Source organism: Callospermophilus lateralis, chromosome 3 (assembly GCF_048772815.1).
Source record: "Callospermophilus lateralis isolate mCalLat2 chromosome 3, mCalLat2.hap1, whole genome shotgun sequence".
Classification (NCBI taxonomy): Eukaryota; Metazoa; Chordata; class Mammalia; order Rodentia; family Sciuridae; genus Callospermophilus; species Callospermophilus lateralis.
The window spans coordinates 176,433,905-176,453,162 of record NC_135307.1 but is presented as its reverse complement, the minus strand read 5'-3'; the positions used below and the strand labels follow the sequence as shown (position 1 = coordinate 176,453,162).

Below are 19,258 nucleotides of genomic sequence, written 5' to 3'. Positions count from 1 at the left end.
GGTAACCCTCTTTGTCCACTGTAGTAGTACAGAGCAATCAAAGGCCTAGTGAGGAGGTGATTTGCACAGAGTCACACAGCCAGCAAATTTCATTTCCAGAGCCTTCCATTTTCATTATTTTGCTGTCCTTCTTCCCAAGGGTAAATACCTTTTTGGAGTGGACGAGACGTTTGTCAGCTGGTTAGTAGAGTAAATGTGTTGGGTTACCTGAAGCTCAGAGTACAATGCCTTACAAGTATCAAGTGTCCCATACATACTGCTTATCTGCTGCTTTAGTATTGATGAGATTCTGCACAATGAAAATCTGCTGGTAGATGATGTTCATCTATATCTGTGCTATCATTTGTAAAACCCAGTCTGCTTTAGAAAATTGAGCCTTAGAAAACTTTAGATGGTTTTTTGAAAACTGGGAGAGATCTTCAAAAAGGTTCCCTTGGGCTTTCAGCAGTGTGCCTTGTGGAATCTAGGGAAAAACAAGTAATTGGTTACTTGAAGGGTTCTACACAACTTGCTTTCAGACATCTGTCTGTCTGTCTGCTTTCTGCTTGGTGGCAGGGGAAGGAGTACCAGTAGGGAGGGTAGAATGTGGCACTGCATTGACGACATCAGAATGTTTTCACTTTGTTACAGAGTTGGTTTTTCTAGGTTTCTTGCTCACCTAGCTTCTGGGGATTGAAGGAGTTTGGGGGGCTTTCAAAGTCTGGTGTGGGCCGGGGTCCAGTGTAAAGGCTTTTACCTCCAGTCTGTTCAGAGCATGTTGAAGGACAGAAGTGTTTCCTCAGGAGCCATGACTCACCTTCTCCCTGGGGCTGTGTCAGCCTCCACTGTGTTCCCTCCTCCAGGCGCTTCTGAGGAGAATGGGCTACCTCACACTTCAGCCAGGACCCAGCTACCCCAGTCGATGAAGATTATGCATGAGATCATGTACAAACTGGAAGTGCTCTATGTCCTCTGCGTGCTGCTGATGGGGCGTCAGCGAAACCAGGTGGGCACCTCCCTAGCATCCCAGAACAGGAGGAGCCAGGGGCAAATGCTGCCTGGCTTGTGGTATGCTGGGTGCACCATCAGCCTTTGTTTAGAATGGCACTCACTCTAGCCCAGCAAAGCATATGGGTTGTTTTCCTTCTCATAAGGAAACCAGGATCATTCTAGAGCTTGGAGTCTTTCCAGGTACCTTGCTGTAGGCAGCATTTCTAGACAGCATGCACCCAGATCAGAAATGGGCATCTTACCTTAATAATGAGGAGAATAAAGTATAAATAAATAAAACCCTGTAGGACTGGGGTGGTGGCTCAGTAGTAGAGTGCTTGCCTAGCATATTGGAGGCACTGGGTTTGAGCCTCAGCACCACATAAAAATAAATAAATGAATAAAATAAAGTTTAAAAATTTGTTTAAAAAAAAAAAAGACTGGCCTTGTAGATGTGCAGGAAGAGTTCCTGATCTGATGCAGGGTCAGGGTAGTGAGGCAGAGCTTACAGCTGTGTTCACTTATGAAACTTGGGCAAGTACAGGAGATTCCAGACATTCTAGGGTTTCCTGATCCTTGAAGCAGAAGAAAGGAACAAGTTTCTGTAACCTGAAGTGGCAGAAAGAGGGCTCCGCAAGTTTCAAAATTGATGAGAACTAGACCTTTTCTACTAACTGTGCCATTCTTCTAGAAAGAAAACCAGGCATACGGACGGGGAGGAGAAACTTCTTGGGTTAAGAGGTTAGGCATTCAATAGACCTCATGCATCTTTCTGTGTCAAACACTGGATTGTCACATTATCTCTGGATGTCAGAAATGCAGTTAACCTCATTTTACAAATGAAGAACAGTTTCACATAGTGTGCCCGTGGAAAATACTCACTTAAAAAATAACATTTGAAACAACAGTGTCCCAAGGTGAGTGAGAGCCTGCATGTTGACCTGAGACAGCCGACTAACTAGAGGAGCTGTGCCCCTGAGGTGGGAGTGGGCCTTGTAGGTTGGTGGAACAGAAAAGAGGCCAGGGTGGATGACTGAGACAGGTAGTGAGAGAGGAGAGCTGAGGGACTATGGGCCAACTTGCATTGGGATGTCATAGGCCATTTTAAAAAGACTTTGGTTTTTAGTGTGAGTAAAGTTGTCCCTCTGACTGCTTTGTGAAAGCCTGAGAGTCAGCAAGAATGGGAGTGGGGAGATCCCTTAGGAACCTTTGTAATTGAGCAAAGAGTTGGTAGCCAGGACCAGCACAGGTTGGAGTGTGCTGGTGGGAAGGGGTTATATTCAGGATATGTTTTGAAGATGGAACAGATAGGATTTGCTGATGATTTGGATGCAGACATAAAAGAGGGGAAGAGTTAAGGATGACCCAAGGTTCTGGGAATAGATTTGCCATTTGTTGAGGTGGTTAAAACTGATGGGTGAGGAGTGGAGAGGCAGGCTTAGGGAAGATGAGTTTGGTTTTGAACAGGGTAGAATTAGGTAGTGGTTGGAACTGGCACTTGGATTACCAGCAGCTGGAACTGGGGAGACTGTCGGGCTGGAGGAGTTACTTTGGGAGTCCTCAGCATACAATTAGGTAAAACCAGGACACTAGATGAGATCCCACATTTTCTTCCACAGCCTTGGTGTTTCTTCCTTCAGTATGGAATGTGTTATAAGAAATAATAGGGTGATGGCTTCCATGTATTGAATGCTTTTACTTTTTTGAGGCACTTTCACAGTTATTCAGTGTCAGTTTTCAGGTACTTGGTAATTGACACAGCAGGTGATGAACCACTCTCCCAGAGCTCAGTGCTTGAGATACCAAGGTACTCAGTGTCCAGGCCCTGCGAGAGCCAGAATTGTAAATGTCACTGCCCTGCCTCTTGTCTCTGTCCCCCCAGCATAGCAGCACTCTCTTCCCTAAACTTCCTGTCACCAAGTTGCTATGAGTCATTGTGGTCTTCAGGTGAACTACATGATAATAGCACTGCTTCCTTGGGGAGGGAATGTCACTGGCCTGGGAGTTCTGCCCCACTGCTTACCTGTGTGCCAGGCACTATAACATGGATTCATGGATCCTGCCTAAAATGGGTACCCCCAGGAAGGATTTCCTTGGCTAGGCCTCACAGAAGGCTTCCTGCTAAAGTGGCCTTGTTGATGTACAATTGAGTCAAGTTCTCTGACTAGTCTTGGGCCAGTTGAAATCGCAAGATTGGAAGGACTCCTCAAATTCCAGTTTTATTCTGGTACTAATGAAAATAATCAAGATAGCAGTCAGTTTTTTCCTATCCTACAAGCTTTATCCACAATTACCTCATTGAGCCCCTTCAGTAGCTCCTTTATCCCCTGTTTTCCATCAAGGGATCAGGGTCAAAGAAGAACGTTGCCCAGAGCCAGCCTGTGAGCCTAGAGCTAGCAAAGCCCAGCTCCTGAAGCCTGGGCTCTCACCGCCCGTACCCATCTCTGTAGGTGGAGTGGCACTCTATCCTGCCCACTTGCCTGCTTTTCTACCATTCCAGTGTGGAGTCAAATAAGGGGCTGGACCTAAGAGTGGGAAAGATGCATTGACCAGTAAAATTTGCCCCACAGTTGAAAAAGCTAGTATTTTCAAGTGAAAAGAGAAGTGTCAAAATAGAAACCTCAAACCTACCAGTGGCCTGGGTTTTAGGAGACGAGGTGAAGCCCAGGTCTACCTCAGAAGGCCCATCTCTTCTCAGCTTTGTGATTCATACCACTACTACCCCCCTACCCCTTTTTTAAAAAATATTTTTTTAATTGTAAATGGACATTTATTTATTTGTTTGTTTGTTTTATGTGGTACTGAGGGTTGAACCCAGTGTCTTACTCATGCTAGGCAAATGCTGTACCACTGAGCTACAGCCCCAGCCCCATTTTTTTGTGTCAGGGTCTTACTACATTGCCCAGACTGGCCTCAAACTCTCTGGGATTCAAGTGATCCTCCTGCCTCAGCTTCCCAAGTAGCTAGAATTTTAGGCTCATGTTACCCACTCAAACACCTTATCTTGAGCCTGGATTTCTAGTCTGGACAGTGTGGCATTCAGACCCTGACTTTCAGGGCCAGTGTATTGTCAACATTTTTTTTTAAAGTTGACTTGAATAGAACTTAGGGTTCTTTGTAGTAAAACAGGAATAGATACTTGATTTGGTGACCACCATAGGTGTCAGCCCCACTTCCCTACCCCATTAAGCAAGGCAAAGTAGATCAGGCTGGGTTTTATAGAGGCCTGAGCAGCAAAGCAGATATCGTTTCACACTGACTGATAGTCTGACAGATTCTGGGCTGCCCGTGCATCTCACACTGGCCAGAAGGTTTGATTTCTATGTCTGCAAACATCCATGAGAGTGGAGTCACAGACAGTAATTTGTTGGGTTTGGTCTCCCAGATGATCCCAGAGATGCCAATGGTGGGATGGAAAGAGGTATACCTCAGGATGAGACCCTGAGTTAGGTGACGTGTCCTCTGTCAAGCTTGCATGAGCTGGCCTCTCTGGGCTTCCCTTCCCTGCAGAGCAGTGGTGCCAGAACATTGAGCTATGCTCCTGCCCTCACATGCAGTCTCCATCTTTATCTGTATGACATCCCCAAGAAGGAGTAACAACAGCTTTGTTTCATGTAAAAATATTTAATAAGCAAATAATCCTCAGAGTTGACATATATTAGTATGAATGGAGCCTGTGTTCCCTCTACTTCTCAGTTTTCTGGGTCTTCCATAACACAGGTAACTTAACCAGTTGTTAGTAAATCCTTCTAGAGATATGTATGTTTATAAAAGTAAATATTTTTTTACACAATAATATAGCATGTCAGCATGTGCACACTTTATTTTTTTCATACTGGGGATTGACTCCAGAGATACTTTACCACTGAGCTTCATCCTAGTCCTTTTTTTTTTTTTAATTTGCAACAGAGTCTCACTAAATTGCTTAGACCATTACTAAGTTGCTGAGGCTGACCTCAAATTTATGATCCTCCTGTCTCAGCCTCCCAGGTCACTGAGATTACAGACCTGGGAGGCTGAGACAGGCCACTTGCTTGCCTGGCCACTTGCTTTCTTAATGTTGTATATTAGCCATTGTTCAACTCACTAGATGTAAAATGCCTTGATTTTTTTTTTTTTTTTTTTTTTTTTTTTTTTTTTTGCTGATGCCTTGTATCTCATTGTGTGGATGTATGACTATTAATCCCTGTTGATAAAAGTGACTGGTTTTTTGGTATTATAAATAAGGCTTTCTTCAATAATATAAATAAGTCATTTATTATTTATAAGTTTCTGCCTGAGAATAAAAAAGTGGGAATTTCTGGTCAAGGGGAATATGATACAATTTTTAGAGATATTGAGAGATCATCTCCCTATGCAGGTAGTACCATTTCTCACCCACAGAATGTAAATGTATCTGGTGCTTAATCACTAAAATCATGCCAAAGTCAGATAAAATTTTGTCTCCTTTGCCCATGTGAAAAATCAGTTGGGATTTGAATTTCTAGTTTCAAGTGAGGTTAGCCTTTTTCATAGAAAAGAACCTTTTCTATTCTCCTTTTTATATCTTTATCCACTTTTTTCTGTGGGATTGGTCTTTTTTTTTTTCCCCCTCCCTCACTGGTGGTAGGGATTGAACTCAGGGCCTCACGCATGCTTAGACAAGGGCTTTACAGATTGGTCTTTTTGTCTGAGATTTATAGGACTTCTCATAGAGGAAATTTGTTCTGCCTGTGACATGAGTTACCAGTGTATGTTCTCCAGTTGTCATGTTTAACTTGTGACTTTTGCTTATTGTAAGTTGTATGATACAGAATGTTAAAACCTTTTTGTGGTTGAAATCAATAGTCTCCTTCCTTGGCTTCCAGGTTTAGTTAATCCTTTAGACCCACCCTTGGGTCACTTTTTTTTAAGTCTTCATAGATTTTTCTAGGGTTAGCAGAATTTCTTTTTGTATCTTGCCCCAGTTGAAATGTATCCCATTGTAAAGTATGAGGCATATTTTCATTTTTTTTTTTTCTTTTTTGATCCTAGGGGTGGAACCCAGGAATACTTCAGCACTGAGCTATATCCCCAACCCTTTTTATATTTATTTTGAGTCCAGGTTTTGATAAGTTGCTGAGCCTATCCTCAAATTTACTATCCTCTTGTCTCAGCCTCCCAAGTGGCTTGGATTTAAAGTATGTGCCACCATGCCTGGCCACATTGTCATCTTATTTTTTTTTTTTCAATATTTATTTTTTAGTTTTTGGCGGACACAACATCTTCGTTTGTATGTGGTGCTGAGGATCGAACCCGGCCGCACGCATGCCAGGCGAGCGTGCTACCGCTTGAGCCACATCCCCACCCCCACATTGTCATCTTAATGCTATGACAAGGATACTGACATTTAAGGGACTTTCTTAAGGTTCCGGAGTTTACACATGGTGGAGCTAAGAGTAAACACAGGACTGTCTGAATCCAAAACTCACACTTTTTTTAATATTTATTTTTTAGTTATAGTTGGACATGATACCTTCATTTTATTTATTTATATGTGGTGCTGAGGATTGAACCCAGGACCTCGCACATGCTAGGCGAGTGTTCTACTGTTGAGCCACAACCCCAGCCCAAAATTCACACCTTAAGATAGGACCTTCCATATAATGTGACTTATAGGATTACCATGAGCAGTATTGAGCAAAGTTAAAAACTGTGTGTGGACAGGTGATCAGGATAGGGCATGTGTAGATGTTTTCTTTAATCTCAACCCTCCGCCCTGACTGCTATCTTAGTCCTAGAGATTATTACTGTGTGTGCTGAGTATGAGGTTTTGGCAAGTCTTGGAAGCACATTTGTCTTACTGTTTTCCCTTCCCATTCCATGCAGGTTCACAGAATGATTGCAGAATTCAAGCTGATCCCTGGACTCAATAATTTGTTTGACAAGCTGATTTGGAGGAAACATTCAGCATCTGCCCTTGTCCTCCATGGTCACAACCAGAACTGTGACTGTAGCCCGGTGAGCAGGGAACCCTGGAAACACAATGGGACTTTACTTCTAGAAACAGTTGTTTCAAGACCTGCCACTGACCCTTTGAGACTAGGGAAGGAACTGAAAGGCCTATTTTATGATCCCATAATTGGAAGCCAATTATTCCATCCTCCATAATTTGTTTGCCTTCGGGCACCACGTATCACCAATGCCTTACCTCAGGAAACAGCTTTGGGGCGCTCTAGTTTTCTGAGGCCAAGGACTCACCCTTCTGCCTTAAGGTTCCGGAATTTACAGATGGTGGAGCTAAGAGTAAACATAGGACTGTCTGAATCCAAAACTCACACTTTTTTTTTAAATTTATTTTTTAGTTGTAGTTGGACACAATACCTTTATTTTATTTATTTATGTCTCGCAGTACCTGAGACAGAACACTGAACTGGGAGTCAGGAAGCCTTTGTGCCACTCAGCTTATTGGGAGAGCTTGAATGAGTCACTAAATCTCTGTTTTCTTACCAAAGGAGGATCATACTCCCATACCTGCTGACCTCTGGTCTGAGGCCCGCCTAACAGCATAGGGGGAGGGAAGGTGCTCTGGAACTGTGAAATGTTGTGCAGCCTTCAAGGCCCAGTGTCAAGAACCCTCTGACCTCTTCATTCTGGGACTTTTCTCTGTGCAACTCCCTTTACCATTTCTCTCTTTGGCCCTGTCAGATTTGCCTTTCAGTCCATCCATTTGAGTGTTTAAACTTCTTGTGAATATGTTTTGCATTTATTTTGTCTCTTTTTCAAAAACTGCTTGGTCTTTGTTCATGTAAATATTGTCTGTCTTGTGTTTTTCTTGCATGTTTTCCCTTTATTATTTGTAACTTACCTTCTTAGTCTCTTTTAATTGCTCATGAAGTAATGATGCTTATATCTGGGACTTCAGACCCTCAGGGTGGAGCTTTGCTTGATGTTTGTGGAGAGGCCGCCTTGAGTGGGGCTTGCTTTCCCTGGTACCTGTGTAGCGTTAGCCCTGGAAGTATTTCTGTAGGGCTCCTTTGCTTTCATCTGCCAGGTACTTTGGAGGTGCATCTGTCCTACGGCCAGATTTCATACTTGATTCTTGGCAGTGTTAGTATGAGCCCAGGTTTCCACTTCTCCTGGGAGTCTCTAACCTTCAGCTGCACCTAGGTAGAGAACCAAACTCTTGCCAACTCTCTGGCCCATAGATCCAAGCCTGAGGCTCTGTCTGATCACTTCAGGGCCTTAGAAACTGAGCCCTGGTGTGAGTAGGCCCCCATCTCTGCACATAGCCCTCAGCTTCCCAAGCATCAGCACCAGGGCGTTCTGCTTGGCCTCAAGCCTGTCTTCATGTCCCATTCCTACAGTTTTCCCTTTCTAGCTTATGAACTTAACCTCACATTTAAAAGTATTTTGGTGATTTTTTAAAAATATGTGAGATGTTTTTAGCTGGAAAGGTCCATATTAGTTAAATTTGTCATTGGTTAGATGTAGAGATCTGACTAGATGATTTTCTAATGAAGAAAAGTTCTCATTGTGGATGAGGACAGAAGCTCAGAAGCAGAGTGGCATGCCCAGAATCTCACCAGAGTGTTTTGCTTTGTTTTTAATAAGGGGTCTTTATATTTTTGTCTACACTAGTCTCAAACTCTCGGGTTCAAGTGATCTTCCTCCTAACCTCATCCTCCACATTTTTTTAATTGGTGCATTATAGTTGTACATAATGATGTAATTTGTTGTTACTTATTTATGCATTCACACAATATACAATATAATAATACAATTTGGCCAATATCACTCCCAGCACATCCTCCTCAAGTGATCCTTCTGCATTAGCCTCCCAAGTATCTAGGACCACTGGCATGGTCCACAGTGACTGATATTGCCCTGTCTTATTTTAAAACAATATGACTGTGATTTTAACATGTATTTTAGGACATTACCTTGAAGATCCAGTTTTTGAGGCTTCTCCAGAGTTTCAGCGACCACCATGAGTAAGTACACACACCATGAGTAAGTACATATATGTGTCGTTGCACAGAGAATCGTCAGCTGTCTCCCAAAGGCTTCTCTCTCTCTTTCTCCTATGGTGACCAATGGACCACTCTCTGCTCAGGAGGAGGACATGGGAGATGGTGGGAGCCCACTGTTACCTCCATATTACCAAGTACACATCTTTGACCCTGCAGTATGAGTTGCTGTTTGTCTCACCAGGTGCAGAGTTTTCCTTCAGCCATTCTAGAGATAGAAATTACTGGCCCCTTTCTACCCTTGGAAACAACACATCTTTCCACTGATGTGTTCTCTTGAAAACTCAGGCAAAGCTGGCAGATTGGACACAAGGGGATTTTTCACCTTGCACTTTCCCCATTTTTCTTTCTTTCTTTTTTTTTTTTAAAGATTTTTTCTTTATTTATTTATTTTTATGTGGTGCTGAAGATCAAACCCAGGGCTTTGCATGCGCTAGGCAAGCTTCTACCATTGAACTACTGCCCAGACCCCCATTTTTCTTGATATATATTCTGCCCTCTCATTTTCTATTTTTCAACCTTTGATGGGAAATGTACAGGAAAATTATTTTCTGCTACAAGGAAAACAGTGAAAAGGAGGAAGGAATAGCAGTTAACTCTTGACCTTAGTTAGCATTAGGATGGCGAACTTGGTGAACTAGAATGACAGGCTGCCATTCAGCCCCGGCAGCTGTGCATATACAGAAAACACTGTTGCTGCCTTTGGGTTTTTCCCTCAAGGAAAGCCAAAGGTTAAGATTTATGTGAAAGCTGAGCACAGTTGTGCATATCTATAATCCCAGTGACTTGGGAGCCTGAGGGAGGAGGTTCACAAGTTTGAGGCCAGCCTCAACCACTTATCAAGACTCTATCTCAAAATAAAAAGTAAAAAGAGGGGCCAGAGGTGTAGCTCAATGGTAGGGTTCTTGCCTACCATGTGTGACTCTCTGGGTTCAATCTATAGCACCATCAAAATAAATAAATAATTTTAAAAATAAATGGTAAAAAGGGATGGGGATGTATTTCAGTGGTAGAATGCCCCTGAAGTCAATCCCTGGGACAAAAAACAAACAAACAAAGATTTATGTAAAAGGTCCTGGTATTTTGTTTGTTTGTTTCCAATGCTAGGGATCAAATTCTCATTTTTAAATTTTGGTTTAAATTCTTTTAGAACATTGTATAAGTAACATTTGCCAAAGGACAAATGTGACCCATGGGACTTTACTTTACAACTTCCCTCTCATCATGTGTGAGCATCCCCTGGGAGAGCTGCTCTGACTGAAGGCACTGATGGGTTACAAAAGTGTATGGTTTGGGTTTAGTTTGGTTTGAGGAAAGTGAGTTCCTAGTTTTCATCACACTCTTAAATCAGCACTTGTGTTCAGGGATCAGTGTGATGAATGAAAACAGCCATGGCACCTGTCATGGTTGGGAAGGGGTTGGACATTAATCAGAGAACATCACTAGTGAATGGATTTATGGTGACCAGTGGACATTTTATTTGGGAGGGAAGGAGCATGAGTCTGTGAGAGGATTTTTGGCAGGAAGGAGTCCTGTCTGGCCAGCCAGTCCTTGGGAATTCTTCCCTGCAGAAATAACTTGTCAGCTGAGGCCTGCAAGGTCAATAGTAAATGGCATGAAGACAGAGCACAGGAGGGTGTATGGTTGGGCCAGGTGCCCTCCCCATGCAGAAGCCCCTGCTGGAGGGAGTGTGGCATGGCCAGGAAAATCAGGGTAACCAGATAGAGGAGGCTGTACATACATGCAGTCATGGAGGTGGTCAGTGACTGGGCTGCACAGGGCCTGTGGGGCACATTCATGGCCCTGGATACTATGTGTGCTAAAGCAGTGGGAAGACAGGGAGTGTTAATCAGCGCTAGGGTCAGAGTCTTTTCTGAAGGCTTCTGTGGGAGCTGTGTGAAAACTTGATTCCTGCAAGACTGATTAGGAAGCTAGCACTGTGTACTGGCCTTGGGTGAGGACAGGCTGAATGAGAAGGAGAGGGAGGTGTGTGACCACTGGCCAGGCCTTTTCTTGATTGGCCTCTGGGAATGCTGCAGTAGGTATAACTGCTAGGTGCAGTGATCTCGAGAAATCAAATGGAAAGGTTCAGTGGGCAACAGGAAAGCCAAGAGCTCATAAGGGAAGGGGCCTCAATAGTGTTGTGGCAGACAGGTGGGGCTGAAATGCCCTCCTTCAGAATGCCACTCAGGGGTGCAAGGTCCCGTATGGGAGACACCTGGTGGGTTCTCAGCTTCCCTCTCCCTACAGGAAGTGGGCAGGAGGCTTTCTGCACTGGCACAGTGCTGACGGGCAGCCCCAGCTTCTATCCTTCACCCCTGCAACCCTTTTTTTTAAGGAATAAATACCTGCTACTCAACAACCAAGAGCTGAATGAACTCAGTGCTATCTCTCTCAAGGCCAACATCCCCGAAGTGGAAGCCGTCCTCAACACCGACAGGTGAGTGTAGGCAACTACGGCTTTAGCCACATTCCTCTGGCTGGCTGCCAGTGTGCCCCGGCTCACAGGTGTGCCCACTCACCCTGTCTTGCTCAGCGAGATACGGACAAGAACTCATGAATTGTAAAATTCACATGGAAATGTTCCAAGAGATACTTTGTGCCTGGCACTTCCTCAGGTTTCCTGCATTTTCTCTATCTACACAGCAGCCCTAGAAGAGAGTGCCCTCATCACCTCCTCTTTACAAATGTGGGACAAAGGCTCTAAGAAGCCACCTGCCAGAGGGCATCTGTGTTCTGCCCTCCTCTTATCACATGCGTATGTGCACTCAGCTGATGTGGACCTTTCCTGCCTAATGGCAGCTGGCCAAGCAGGGCAAACAGAAGCCCCCCTCCAGCCCCTGCAAGAGTTAAATCCTTTTTTTTTTTTTTTTTTAAAGAGAGAGAGAGAGAATTTTAATATTTATTTTTTAGTTTTCGGCGGACACAACATCTTTGTTTGTATGTGGTGCTGAAGATCGAACCCGGGCCGAATGCATGCCAGGCGAGCGCGCTACCGCTTGAGCCACATCCCCAGCCCCAAGAGTTACATCCTTTTATACTTTGTTTGCCTGTCTTTGAGAGCGGGTAATAAGAGTCATAGGAACCAGAATAGGGTGGACCTTTTTTAGTAGATGGAGCCATGACTTCCCAGTCTTGTAGTGAAGGGATCAAAGGGCAGAACTCATTCAGGTCAGGTTGGACTTGGGGCCCTACCCTGATGTCTATAGGGATAAATTTATTTGAAGAGGGAGTTGAAGGGTCCAGACCTCTGCCAACTTGGCCATCTTTCCCCCAACAATGACTGGAGTCATTTCCTCACCTGCCACCTTTCCTTCATATACCAGAAACCAAGCCTGGAGGCATGGGCACTTATCCACAGCCCAGATAGAACTGAACCTGGGGCAGAGAGGACCTAGGCCTCACCCTGTTGGCATGGACTTTGCCCTATCTGGCAGGTTCTGTCATGGCCTCAGACCCACTTGTGATGTAAAAGACCCTGCCTCTAGCAGTTCTGAGCCCCATCTGGCTCTGGATGTGCCTCAGGCTTCTTACTAGCAAGTCTTGGAAGGGCAAGCTGGCCTGAGGTGCAGTGGAAATGCCCTTGGCTGTTGAGCTGATGATCATAGGAGTTTCTGAGGCCTCCAGACCCAGGTGGATTAGGAGAGCACCCTGCAAACTTGGAAACATCCCTTCCCCCGCCCCACTCATCTAAACCAGCGGAGTGACCCAGCCCCAAGGACCTTGTTAACCTCTCACATCTGCCACCACTGCTATTTTATTTCAGGAGTCTGGTGTGTGATGGGAAGAGGGGCTTGTTAACTCGTCTGCTGCAGGTCATGAAGAAGGAGCCAGCCGAGTCCTCTTTCAGGTGAGCCTGAGGATAGGTACCTGTCACTCCTAAGGGGCCCAGGAGACAAGTGTTTCCCAAATGGTTAGAAACGCCACCTTTAGTCCCCAGTATCCATGTTTAAAATGTGATCACTGTTGGGGAAGGTGGCTTGACTGCCATCTGGCCTTACGTGACTCAACAGGTCAGTACTGCCCTCCTGCAGGGCCTGCAAAGAACTGACTGAGCATTTATTTGCCAAGCACCTCTTCTGTGCTGATGCTGGAAAGAGGGAAAGAAATAGGACACAGACCCTGCTAGTGTGGCATTCCCTGGGGTTGTGGGGAACAGGCCTGAAAAGAAACTCATTTCCATGCAGCATGGAAAGGAATGGAGCCAGGAGCTGTGGGAGCAAAAAAAAAAAAAAAAAAAAAAAAAACAAAGCCCTTCCCCTGCTGGGTGCTGGCAAGGGTGGTCACAGACAGGCCTGCTCAGAATTCCCAGACCCCTCAGAGAGGAGTCTTGAAAGATGTATGCAGGAGGAATTCCAGTAGGTCTGGTTGTGAAACTGTCAGTAGGCTCCACCACAAGGGGGACCCTGTCACCCAATCTTCCTTATCCAGATTTCCTATCTTGAATCCCAGCTGAGCCCTCTGGGCCACTTGGTTAATATCTGCCATCTGTCCTCTAGACCAGGCTCAGTGGCCTGTCTGCACATGCTCTTGTGCTTTCCACACCGATTCTTGGCCCCTAGTTCTGATGTCCTCCCATTCTGAAAGGGCAAAGCCTAGAGTGTTTTCACATGGGACTTGCTGGAACAGCTGGCTCTTTGTTCCTTGATACTACTTTCTCTGTGATACAACTTCTTCCAGATAGACCCATATAGAAGACTATTTCTCACTGAGCTGTCAACTCTATGAGAATAAGGATTCCCTTGGTCACTGCTGTGTCCCAGAACCTAGGGTGGGGCTCTGGTAGATATTTAGTAAATGTCTGTTAAATAAATAAGAAGTCAGTAAACATCTCCCAAAACCCTGGGAGAACTGAACTGGGGCCAAGAGAGGGCAGCCTTAGCTACCTGGATCTGGGTCAACATTTGGGTCGTAGGTTTTGGCAAGCACGAGCTGTGGAGAGTTTCCTCCGAGGGACCACTTCCTATGCAGACCAGATGTTCCTGCTGAAGCGAGGCCTTCTGGAGGTATGGCCTGGAGGAGCCAGGGTGCTGGGTGGCCTCCAGCCCCACATATTGCTCTTCTGTCCTGAGCCCTAAACAGTTCATCAGGGCAGACCAAATCTCAGCATTTTAAAATGCCAGTGCAGATCGCCCCACTGTTTGCCCTGGGTTTCTGTTGGTGGGTTCCCCATGGGTGCTTCAGTGTTGATGCCAGTACTTGGGGTGTGACTGTGCAGGAGGGTAAGTGTCTAGAGTTATCAGCAAAGCCTTTTGACCCTGAGGATATTTTGATTTTGACTAAAAGTCAGTTTTTCTTCATTGAGTTAATGGCCAGTTATAATTGGTCTTTAAAAATTGATATGGACAAGAAACTATGAATTATAAAATCCATATGGAAAAGAAGTTGTATTGACCCAAATCATAACTTCAAGAAAATATTAAGGCTGTCATAGAAAACTTTATCAAAGAGTTGGCTTTATGTTTTTGATAAAAATTCATTGATTTTGGTATAAATTTTAAATAGTTTCATTTATAAACACAAAGACAATCCACGGAGTCAAAACATGCTCTCTGTGCCCTTAAACTCTGGCCTCTGGCCTCAGTGTTAGGGCAATGGCCAGTGTTAGATCTGGAGACAACTCTGCTGCCCAGGAGCTAGAGAGCTCTGGCTATGTTGGTGATTACAGGGCAGGTCAGAGGCTTTAGCTGTGAGCAAGCAAGTGCCACATGCCCAACTCGCTGCCCCCTCCTGGTGAGGGTCAGCCTGATCCTGTCCTTGGAACCACCAGCATCCTCAGAATCTACACAGGGCCATACATTCTGTAGAACTGCCATGCCAGGCCCCAGCGGGAGACTAGTGTGGGGCAGCCCTATCCACACCTTCACTGTGTCCCCTCCTCACCCCAGCACATCCTGTACTGCATTGTGGACAGTGAGTGCAAATCGAGGGATGTACTCCAGAGCTACTTTGACCTTCTGGGGGAGCTGATGAAGTTCAATGTAGATGCATTCAAGAGATTCAATAAATACATCAACACGGATGCAAAGGTGAGACTCCTCTGTTCTATGGAGTTGGCTGTGTTGCCCCAAGTTATCTGGGATCTCTGATCCACCAGTCTCCAGGTGTGGGTTTTTAGGTGGAGAGTGTTGGGATTCAATGAGAGTCTTCAGCAAATGTTCACTAGTACTTACTGTGTCCCAGACCTTGAAACACAGGGATAAAATCCACTGCTGCTTTGGGGTTGGGGGGTGAGAATGGGTCACAGGTTTTGGCAAGCACGAGCTGTGGAGAGTTTCCTCTGAGGGACCACCTCCTATGCAGACCAGATGTTCCTGCTGAAGCGAGGCCTTCTGGAGGTATGGCCTGGAGGAACCAGGGTGCTGGGTGGCCTCCAGACATGGTGTGAGGTGTGGGTGCTGCAGTGGGAGGCCCAGCACGGAGTACTGGGCCTGGAGTGTTATGTTCTCTGGAGCATGACAAACCCAGCTGAGACTAGTTGAAGTAGAATTAAGAGGAGCCAGGACCCTCAGTGCAGAATCACTGGGAAGTGTCCCAGAATCTTAGCAGCAGGTGGGGAGAGCAAGTCACTCAGGTTGCCTGTCTAAAAAGCAACAGGGCTGGGATAGAGGATTGCTGATGTCTGTGGTGGCGACTGCTCACCCTGGGCCACAGCCAGCTTGGCCAGCAATCACTGCCTCTCCTGAGTGCCATCTCTGCTCTAGTTCCAGGTGTTTCTGAAGCAGATCAACAGTTCCCTGGTAGACTCCAACATGTTAGTACGCTGTGTCACTCTGTCACTGGACCGATTTGAAAACCAGGTGGACATGAAAGGTGAGGAAAAGCCAGGGTTCCAAAGCAAATGGGTGCAGTGTCTCTGCACTGGGGCTAGTCACCTGGCCTCCAGCCAGGTGATGGGATGATTGAAGCAGTTGCCCCAGACATAAAGTGCTTGACTGATTGGCTCAGCTGCTTTGACTTTTCGATGTTGGGTGTTTCATTTGATGAGCATGTACAACACTTTGATACAGGAGAAAAGCCATTATTGCCAGCAAAATGTAAAAAAAAAAAAAAAAAGAAAACCCACCTTTCTCTTCTGGGATGGGGTGAGTGGGACCCCTTTTCATCTGTCTCCCTGACTATGTGTGTGGAGTGGTGGGGTGAGATGTAGCTGGGGTGGGTCTCACCTAGAATTGTGTGCACCATGCACATATTTATGATTATGTGCATACATGTGCTTTTCTTTTCCTAGGAGAGTTTGTGGTGTCCAGCAGATTCTGAGAAATTTGTGAGCATATCCTCCAAAAAAAGACAGTTGTCCCTTGTCACAGTCACTATCATTGATAGCAAGAAGCATCCTGGTGCTGGGGGTAGTGGTGCACACCTGTAATCTCAGCTACGTAGCATACTGAAGCAAAGGATCATAAATTCAAGGCCAGCCTGTGCAGCTTAGCAAAACCCTGTCTCAAAATAAAAAGAGATAGGGGTGTAGCTCAGTGGTCGAACACTTACCTAACAAATAAGAGGTCCTAGGTTCAACCCTCAGTATCACCCAAAAAACAAAACAGCATCCTGGTCATTTGGTAATTAGCCATTTGCCTCCTATTTCTGCCCCTGAAGGATCTGTTTTAGGGGAATGGCTACATGGACTTTGGTACAGTCAACCATTGTACCCCTCACCCCATAGTGTGGGTTACTATTTGCTCAGTGCTCAAGTGTACTGTGACCTTGACAGTGGTCACGGACATGTGAGAGCTGTATAGGAAGCCAGTCATGTTAGGAGCTTTGAAAATGATCTCAACTTTCCTTCACTGGTTTTCTTTTTTCTTTTCTTTCTTTTTTTTTTTTTAAGTAGACCATGGGTCTACTTTCCTGTGGATGCACACTGTCTTGTGGAGAGGTGCCATAGGCTGGGGAGCAGGGCTACTTCTGAGCGTCGTTTTGAAGGACCAGATGGGGTTCTGATAACACAGGCTTAGTTTAGCCAGGTGGTGGAACAGCTGCTCCAGCAGCTTTTCTTGTAGCTATTCTGGTGAGAGGCTACTGGATGCAGTGTCAGGACCCAACGGGAGCTCAAGCAGAGGCATAGGTGGCCTGGCCACTGGACCTGAGCCTGCTGCTACACCTGTGCCTCCCTCTACAGTGGCTGAGGTCCTGTCCGAGTGCCGCCTGCTCGCCTATATATCCCAGGTGCCCACCCAGATGTCCTTTCTTTTCCGCCTCATCAACATCATCCACGTGCAGACGCTGACCCAGGTGAGAAGCCCCACTGATGAGCAATCAGGGAAGGAGACTAGAACCCATTTCCGTCTTCCTGGAGTGCAACATATTTGCTTCTCCCACCCTCACTCTAGAAGTGCATTTCTTCCCAGGGCTTTGCCCAGTGCCCCAGTTTACAAAAAGGGCCTGAGATTAGTTGACTTGTGAGGGCACAGTCCAAACTGGCACAATGTTCTGTTGACTCCCATTCCAGTGCTCTTCCCCAGCATCCCACATCTACTCCCCTCTAGCTATGCCGGCTGTGGAGTTGGACCAGATTGCCCTCAACTCCCTCAGTGTAATGTGGCTTTCCCTTCTCCAAGCTTCACACCTGTTTTCCAAAATGTGGGCTATACAAGTACCTATCAGAGGCGATTCTTTTGTTCTGTCATCTAACAAATGCAGGGAAGCTGGGCACACAGTCTAAGTGTGTAATGCAGGTTCTAAAGTGAGACATTTGCACCTAGTATGCAGACCCATCCCTGCCAGGTGATTAAAGTTTCCAGAAGAGGTGATGTTCAAGCTGAGATCTAGATGAGCACAGATGTTGCTGCCATAAGGGTGGGCATGGGGAATAGGAACATGCTTGGGAAGGGGCAGCTCTCCAGAGGGGGAGACCCATGGCTCTGCAGGTTCACCAGAGGGCGCTGGGACTGCTGGCATGCACCCAGCTCAGCTGCCTTTGGCTTTGCAGGAGAACGTCAGCTGCCTCAACACCAGCCTGGTGATCCTGATGCTGGCCCGGCGGAAAGAGCGGCTGCCCTTATACCTACGGTTGTTGCAACGCATGGAGCACAGCAAGAAGTATCCCGGCTTCCTGCTCAACAACTTCCACAACCTGCTGCGCTTTTGGCAGCAGCATTACCTGCACAAGGACAAGGATAGCACCTGCCTGGAAAATGTGAGTGCTCCACCTCCAAGTGTGTGAGTGGTGGGCATGCAGACCCAGGGCCTGTGAGGGGCATCCAGGGCACAGTTCCTGGCCAGGATGTGGGGCAGACTTTTTGTCCCCTTACCAAGGCCCTCCCTGTGGGGTGCTGGAGTTGGCCTGTGTCCTACAGGAGCTCCCCACAACCCCTCTCTTTTTGCCCAGAGTTCCTGCATCAGCTTCTCATACTGGAAGGAGACAGTGTCTATCCTGTTGAACCCAGACCGCCAGTCACCTTCTGCCCTTGTCAGCTACATTGAAGAGCCCTACATGGACATAGACAGGGACTTCACTGAGGAGTGACCTTTGGCCAGGCCTCGGGAGGCTGCTGGGCCAGGGTCAGTATGGGTGAGGGTGACTATGTGTGCCACACACCCTGCCTGTTCCTTGACCCTCCCCTGCCTCCCTGCCGCTCTCTGCCTGTCCCAGGTCTTTAGGCATAGGCTCAGTGGGAGGAAGCATCCTGGAAGCCCTGGGCCTCTGGGTCTGAGGGCCTCAGTCATTGGGGAGCCTCAGTTCCCTCACAGTTCACAGATGAGGACAGGGGCGCCATGCCCACTCTTCCCTCATAACCCTGGGACTCTTGGCCTGCCTAGAGGAAGGAAACTTACAAAAAGAGCTCTGAGCTCCTGCCGGGTCTCTTGGCTGCCAGTCCTGGGTTAGGGAGGAGATGGGGTTCCCCCCGTGTATGAGCCAAGCCTCCCCTGTCCTCAGGCAGAGGCTCCTGGACAGGGTTGGGGGTACCAGAGAATGCTGCCTTCCCTCAGGCCTACCCATCTGTCCTTCCCTTGTCTTCCTTCAACTCCTCTGGTTCTGTTTGCTCATTGGCCGCTGTGTCCATCCCAGGGGGTTCCTCCAGAAGTTGGGGGGCCTTTTCTCTCTATCCCTTGGGGCACAGGGTGGCTGTGCCTGCCCTGCCCTGCCCCAGAGCAGCATCTCCTGCCTGAGCCCAGACACAGGAGCTTGGCTGGGAACTCACCCTTGGCCCCTCCTGTGTTGCCAATTTATTAACAGCAAATAAACCAAGTAAATGGAGACTATTAAAGAACTTTATTTTAAATGACTGAAGTGGACCTGACTTTGTCCATGGGACTGTGTTCGCTTCCACTGAACCCCGAGAAATGAGAACAACAGC

The 19,258-nt window shown here is 46.5% G+C and overlaps 1 protein-coding gene across 2 annotated transcripts in view; it reads left to right on the top strand.

Annotated features, from left to right (window-relative positions):
- The window catches only part of Trpc4ap (transient receptor potential cation channel subfamily C member 4 associated protein), a 77,974-nt gene extending 58,791 nt beyond the window's left edge, over positions 1-19,183 (top strand). The window contains exons 9-19 of one of the 2 annotated variants that reach the window (XM_076851741.1): positions 843-985; positions 6,817-6,948; positions 8,863-8,921; positions 11,296-11,397; positions 12,724-12,807; positions 13,873-13,963; positions 14,846-14,986; positions 15,662-15,770; positions 17,080-17,192; positions 17,890-18,096; positions 18,289-19,183. In XM_076851741.1, the coding sequence (XP_076707856.1) occupies positions 843-985; positions 6,817-6,948; positions 8,863-8,921; positions 11,296-11,397; positions 12,724-12,807; positions 13,873-13,963; positions 14,846-14,986; positions 15,662-15,770; positions 17,080-17,192; positions 17,890-18,096; positions 18,289-18,426 (1,319 nt within the window). In that variant the 3' untranslated portion in view covers positions 18,427-19,183. Of the gene's footprint in view, positions 1-818; positions 986-6,816; positions 6,949-8,862; positions 8,922-11,295; positions 11,398-12,723; positions 12,808-13,872; positions 13,964-14,845; positions 14,987-15,661; positions 15,771-17,079; positions 17,193-17,889; positions 18,097-18,288 lie in introns of both variants that reach the window. The other variant, XM_076851740.1, reaches the window with a different exon arrangement.
- The last annotated feature ends 75 nt before the right edge of the window (positions 19,184-19,258 follow it).